General features: G+C 50.9%; 1 protein-coding gene across 4 annotated transcripts; it reads left to right on the forward strand.

Moving 5' to 3' along the window:
• Positions 1-1,264: 1,264 nt before the first annotated feature.
• Positions 1,265-6,015, forward strand: DRD1 (dopamine receptor D1). 4 transcript variants are annotated; one of them, XM_043470678.1, is made up of 2 exons: positions 1,265-1,399; positions 2,449-6,015. In XM_043470678.1, exon 2 carries the CDS (start codon positions 2,954-2,956, stop codon positions 4,292-4,294), a length of 1,341 nt encoding a protein of 446 aa, XP_043326613.1. In that variant the 5' UTR covers positions 1,265-1,399; positions 2,449-2,953; the 3' UTR covers positions 4,295-6,015. The 4 variants fall into 4 exon arrangements, with proteins under 4 accessions (XP_043326613.1, XP_043326615.1, XP_043326612.1 ...); XM_043470680.1 differs by lacking the exon at positions 1,265-1,399 and adding an exon at positions 1,425-1,491; XM_043470677.1 differs by lacking the exon at positions 1,265-1,399 and adding an exon at positions 1,913-2,043.
• Positions 6,016-6,495: the final 480 nt, after the last annotated feature.

A 6,495-nucleotide genomic window follows, 5' to 3' on the forward strand; every position in this document is an offset into this window, starting at 1 on the left:
TGTGTGTGACGGTGAGGGTGGGGACGGGAGGACAGGGCTGGGCATGGGAGCGAAGGAGGCTCTGCCGTCTGCAATGTGGTTCTTTCACTGAAAACCAAGGTGCAGCTTGTACTGGCTAATTGAATGGAATTATTATTTAGAGTCAGAGTTTTTACCAAGAAAATCGTGGCTTTCAATGTGGTGCGAGGTTCTCAACGAAATAAGACTATAGGTTTTCTAATGAGCCCCTAGGGGTTCCTACCAAGAAAGGGGACTGACTGAGTCCTAGGCTCGGTGCCAAGCCCTCAACAAACACCATCTCCTTGAATACTTACAACAAACCTGTGATGCCGGCACTATTTCATAGAGGACGAGGACAAGCTCCCAGAGGGGACAGGGCACATGCGACCAGCGCTGGCTGGGGAGGGACCGGAAGCCAGGCAGTCTGACAAGGAAACTCCCTGCTTATCTCCCCTGCTTTTAGGAAGGCACAGCAAGGCACTGCGATGTCGCCATGTACATAATTTCTGCCTTTTAGCTGTGCAGTCTGCGCCCTGAGATTTCACCCAGGACAGCAGGGGAGGTGCTCAGAGGCAGTCATCTCCAGGCGCCCTTGCTTCCCTCCTGCCCGTTCCTCTCTTTAAGCTTTGTGGGTAATTATGTAGTTCTTGGAATCCGGAGACTAGACTCAGAGTTCCCGAGGCAGTGGTGTGTAGGTGAAAATAAGACGCAGGTGGGAGGCAGGCAACTGGCACCGTCTCAGCAACCCTGTAACTTTGGGTACATTTCTGAACCCGATTTTCCACTTGGGCAGAATGGAGATGAGGAAGTTCATCAAGAGGGATTTTTTGTAAGGGGTGGGCGACAGATGGCCTGTGTCTGGGACCCAGAGTCTGTTCAGTAAATGCCAGATCTCTCTGGTTAACTCTGGGAGGAGAGCTTGACTCTTGTTTACCCTGTTGCTCTTGGTACATGCAGTGAGCGCTCTGGAAAATATTGTACATTGGCTCAGCGAATGAAGTGCCAGCAAAAGAAATTTTTCACCCTTGTCAGTTTTTAGGGATTTCAAGCAGAGAACTCCATCCCCTTTCCCAGGTTCTGGCAGTCATGGTCGAGGAAGAGTGGGTCCGGGCGCGGTCCCGCGTGGATGCTGGAGCCCATACCGGCGAGGTTGGGGTCTGAGAGGGCGCAGTCGGGGCGCTGGAAGCCAAGACGGCCGGCAGAGGGCGCCCCAGGCCCGCTGAGAGCGTGGCGCTGGGCTTGCGGCGCTCGCCGGGCGCCGGGCTCCGGCTGCAGTCCGGCATTGACCACAGCTGTGGACGCGCGCGCTACCCAAGCTGGGCGCCAGGTGCGCGCCCTCGGGGCGCCGCGCAGCGCACCCGCCCAGGCGCGCTACTACCCGGAGCCTTCCAGGCGAGCGGTGAGTACAGGCGCTCGCGGGGCACGTTTCATCCCAGTTGAGGGGCCCTTGGAGGCAGCGCCTGTCGGAGCCGGGCTGTTCTGGAGGTTGATGTGCGTGGAAGAGTGAGCCGGGTCCCAGCCTCCGTTTGGTCTTGAGAAGGGCGTGGGGTTAACCCCCGCAGGCGCTGGATGGCGCGCGGAGCTTTGCTTCCTGGAGACTCAGGCTCGCTTGAGGTTTTCACCTTAGGGGGTCTTTTCTCGCGGGCCCCTGTCGGGGTGCCCTCCCGGGTTCCGGGGACCCGGGGTTTGGCGGGGTAACCCGGGACGGGCAAGCAATCAGCTGCGATCCCCCCACCCCTCTCGCCCGCGGCACCAGCCTGGCGAACCACGTGCGGCTGTCGCCCGCAACTCTTGCCTGTCAAGCGAGGCCCGCCTCCGGGGCAGGGGAGGGGACGCGGGGGCGGGGTGGGCTGTGCCCCGAGGGAATGCGGCCGGCCCGGGCGCCCTCCGGTACAAGCTCGGCTCTCTCTGCCTCGTGTGCCCACGGGCTCCTGGGAGGAAGCGGGCAGTTCCGCGGGAAGGCGCAGGGCTCTTCCCCGAGGGGCCAGAGGCCGCTCGAGGGGTGCCCGGGCGCTCAGCTCCGGGAGAAAGGTAGCTGCTCAGGTGAGTAGTACTGGGGGTGCCCTCTCTCCGAGAGCCTGGAAGCGCTTTTCCGGGGTCTCGTTCGCTTTGAACCGCCTCCAGCCATTCGAGGCAGTGGGGGGCAACGCCAGCTCTCTGAGGACCTGGCCCGGGATCCTTTTCCCAAACCTGCTCCTGCGATTTTTGCGCATCGGTCGCGGAACCCAGGCTGCGCCCGCAGGGCAGGACTCTGGCGCGCCTCCTGGGTGCCCTGGCGCGGCGTCGCCTCGGAAGACTGCTCTCGGAGCTCCAAGAGCTCCCGGGGGCTGGGAGAGAGACGACCCCAAGGCAAGGTAGGTGGCTCAGAGGGAGCTGGATGGGGCTTGGCAGTGAAGATGCGATCTGCTCCTTTTGGCAAACGACCTCTGCTTTCTCTTTGCTTTCTAGGGCTTTAGGGGAGCTGCTGCGGAGCCTGGGGCTTGGAGGAGCGGGGCATGTATTTTAAGCTGCGCCTCAGAGGGGAGAATTTTCTGTCATCACCAGAGAGGCCACAGACCCGGAATGTGACGACAATTGACGAGCTCGGTAGAGGCCTGAGAGTCTCTGGCTTGACAGCTTAGAATATGCTAAAACACCAGGGCTTCCCAGGAGGCATTGAAGGGTCAACTTGTCCCCGCGACAGTGACCTGGAGCAAGGAAGTCAGAAGACAGTCGTAGAGAGCAAAAGGGACCTTCCAAGGGGCTGACTTGGACTGCCAAGGGCAGGCTCCTGCCACTCGGTTGTTGCAGCCGTCTGGTGGCATGCTGGTGAGGTCCTCCACCCAGGGCAGCAAGTGGGTCTGGGCATGGGGCTGCGTGGCCCATGAGGACTCCTGCAGGTCTGATCGGTCCCTAATCCCTGCCTAGGAACTTGAGGGCTGTCCGAACCCCCTCTGTGCTCGCCCTCAGGAAGATGAGGACTCTCAACACCTCTGCCATGGAAGGCACCGGGCTGGTAGCGGAGAGGGACTTCTCCTTCCGCATTCTCACAGCCTGTTTCCTGTCACTGCTCATCCTGTCCACCCTCCTGGGGAACACGCTGGTCTGTGCCGCCGTGATCAGATTCCGCCACCTGCGATCCAAGGTGACCAACTTCTTCGTCATCTCCTTGGCTGTATCGGATCTCTTGGTGGCCGTCTTGGTCATGCCCTGGAAAGCAGTGGCCGAGATCGCTGGCTTCTGGCCCTTCGGGTCCTTCTGTAACATCTGGGTGGCCTTTGACATCATGTGCTCCACTGCATCCATCCTCAATCTCTGTGTGATCAGTGTGGACAGGTATTGGGCCATCTCTAGCCCCTTCCGGTATGAGAGGAAGATGACCCCCAAGGCAGCCTTCATTCTGATCAGTGTGGCATGGACTTTGTCTGTTCTTATCTCCTTCATCCCCGTGCAGCTCAGCTGGCACAAGGCAAAACCCACAGGTCCCTCCGAGGGGAATGACACTTCCCTGAGCAAGACCATCAACAACTGTGACTCCAGCTTGAGCAGGACATATGCCATTTCATCCTCTCTAATAAGCTTTTACATCCCTGTGGCCATCATGATTGTCACCTACACCAGGATCTACAGGATTGCCCAGAAACAAATACGGCGCATCTCAGCCTTGGAGAGGGCAGCAGTCCATGCCAAGAACTGCCAGACCACTACAGGTAACGGAAACCCCATGGAATGTTCTCAACCAGAAAGCTCCTTTAAGATGTCCTTCAAAAGAGAGACTAAAGTTCTGAAGACCCTGTCGGTGATCATGGGGGTGTTTGTGTGCTGCTGGCTCCCTTTCTTCATCTTGAACTGCATGGTGCCCTTCTGTGGGTCTGGAGAGACCAAGCCCTTCTGCATCGATTCCATCACCTTCGACGTGTTTGTGTGGTTCGGGTGGGCTAATTCCTCCTTGAACCCCATCATTTATGCCTTTAATGCTGATTTTCGGAAGGCATTTTCCACCCTCTTAGGATGCTACAGGCTTTGCCCGACGACGAATAATGCCATAGAGACGGTTAGCATCAATAACAACGGGGCTGTGGTGTTTTCCAGCCATCACGAGCCTCGGGGTTCCATCTCCAAAGACTGCAATGTGGTGTATCTGATCCCACATGCTGTGGGCTCCTCTGAGGACCTGAAGAAGGAAGAGGCAGGGGGAATAGTCAAGCCCTTGGAGAAGCTGTCCCCAGCCCTGTCTGTCATTTTGGACTATGACACTGATGTCTCTCTGGAGAAGATCCAGCCCATCACACAAAATGGGCAGCACCCGACCTGAGCTCTGACGTGAATCCTAGCAGCCTTGCTCGTCCCAAAAGCTACAGGAGTTTTCTCTGAGGCTTGCGGTGAGGAAACTGAGGTGTGCTGACTCTTGAGATGTCGGGCGAGCTCTTCTCTGCTGCTTCGCCTCAACACACAACTAACTACATTTTAATCTACGTTCCGGTGTGTTTTCTGTGTTGCTCATAGTGAATCAAGAGGGACACAGGTGAAGCGCATGTTCATAAGGGACCTGTCTTTGGCTCCAAAGATGTTTTTAGAAACTGATTCTTATCTTAGGACTTATAAATAGGGCAAAGAATCAACAATGAACAGCTTCACTTAAAAATTAAAGCTTTCCAGGAAGGAAATGAGAAGGGTTGAGTTTGCTGTGTACAAACAGGTGCTAACACTGGTCCAAGAAAAGTTTTCAGATTGTAAAGGTAGGTGCATGCCTTTATGAATTATTCCTAAAAAAAAAAAATAAAAAAAATTGAGCCTTACAGTAGGAATGGGATTTTCCCCCCCAGAATTGATGCTTAGTTGATATTGGTTTTATTTATTTATTGTATTATATGGATATTTTTAATTTATTATATTAAATCTATATTTATCATATTTAATAGAATGAGTTATCTGAGATCTTAAAATAGCATTTTTGTTCATTTGACTAGCACTTTATAAGCCGATGAAACAAATACACAGACTCTCTGTGAGCCTAAATGCTCATTTGTAACGTCCAGAAACACAGCAAAGACAAACAGAAAATGAAGCTGTGACTATTCCTTGAAATTTATTGACACAGCTAAATAGGAGATGAGAATTGACAAATGCTGTGATAACTTTTTTTCTCCTAAAAAGATTTTGAAAGATTTAAAAAAGCATAGCCACTCTTGTGTTCAAAATTTTTTATGTGACAAAGACTTTCCCAGCAGAATGATTTGCAGTTCTGTAAATATTTGAAATAAAAGTCAGCTGAGGAAGAATCCAACATGAAATTTATATTAGGTGGCAATAAAAAGTATATGCCACTTTGTATTTATGTAAAATAATTGGCTCTCTCTGTCTTTTCTCATTTCCTGTGTCAGATAGCTTTTCTGAACCCGATAAATGACTGTCCTGGCTAGAGATGTGCAGTGAGGACAGTGAGTTTCCTTAACTCGTGTGTCACAACAGTTTCACCCGTGGCAAAGGTCAAATCCTTCCTCTCCATCTTACCAGCCAAGCTGCTCAGTGGGGCTACTTTTGGTAATGCTTTAATCTGAACTTAGAATTGATTTCTTTTAAAAAGTCTAAATGTTAATGATGTAAAACTAGCAGATAGTGCCTCATTATCGTCCTTGAGTGAGACGCTTCTGTTGGCGGAAAAAACAGGAGACCCTTTCTCCTCTCGTGTTCAGCACCCTAAAGCCATCCGCAGCCCTGCTGACAAACGCTAGCCCTTTCTCTGTGCTTTGGCATTCAGTCCCCGTGTCATCACCTGGACTGTAAAAAGTGTTCCAAGCCTCTGCTGCCAGATACCAACTCATGTGGGGCATTTCAAGAGGATTTTTTTGGAAATGTTTACAAAGTATTCTTGTGGATAAGCAATTGACTTAACATTTAGATGAAGTGGGTCACAAGAAAGATGTCTACTGAAAACTATCTCCTGATCAGGTCTGTGTTATTTATGCATTGTGAATGTTTTCTTAATTTTATTGCCTGTATGCTTTCTTACATATAATAAAATTATTTTGTGAACTCAGAACCACCCTGAATGTTGCATTTGTGCTGCAGTAGTTAAATGCATTTTAAAAACTAGAATATTTCAGATCTACACGTAAGAAAACTTTGGCATTTTCAAGGATATGTTACTTTTCTTTTTCTTTTTAGTGGTAATCGCCTATGTGTGCCACGTGTTGCCTTTGAATACTTAAACAGAAAGTTGATTTGAGCTATAAACTCTTTTCCTTCTGTCTCAAAGCCATTCTCCCCGCCCCACCAAAAAAACTCCTTCTTTGCTTAAGGAATTACTCTCCTTTTCATTTCACAGATTTAAAAGACTTTTAAAATCTCTACTTTTACTTTTTAAGACTTTTACTTTTTAAGACTTTACTTTTAAGACTTTTACTTTTACTTTTTAAGAGATTTTAAATAACATAAAAATTACAGAAAAGTCTGTGGCTTGTTCTGCATGGTTGTGGACCCATGGCTTAATGGCAACCACTGTATGAATAGTGT

Source organism: Cervus canadensis, chromosome 6 (genome assembly GCF_019320065.1).
Source record: "Cervus canadensis isolate Bull #8, Minnesota chromosome 6, ASM1932006v1, whole genome shotgun sequence".
Classification (NCBI taxonomy): Eukaryota; Metazoa; Chordata; class Mammalia; order Artiodactyla; family Cervidae; genus Cervus; species Cervus canadensis.

Bases quoted from the DNA above. Each gene is read 5' to 3' on its own strand.
- DRD1 (XM_043470678.1), top strand. From the start codon at position 2,954: ATGAGGACTCTCAACACCTCTGCCATGGAAGGCACCGGGCTGGTAGCG.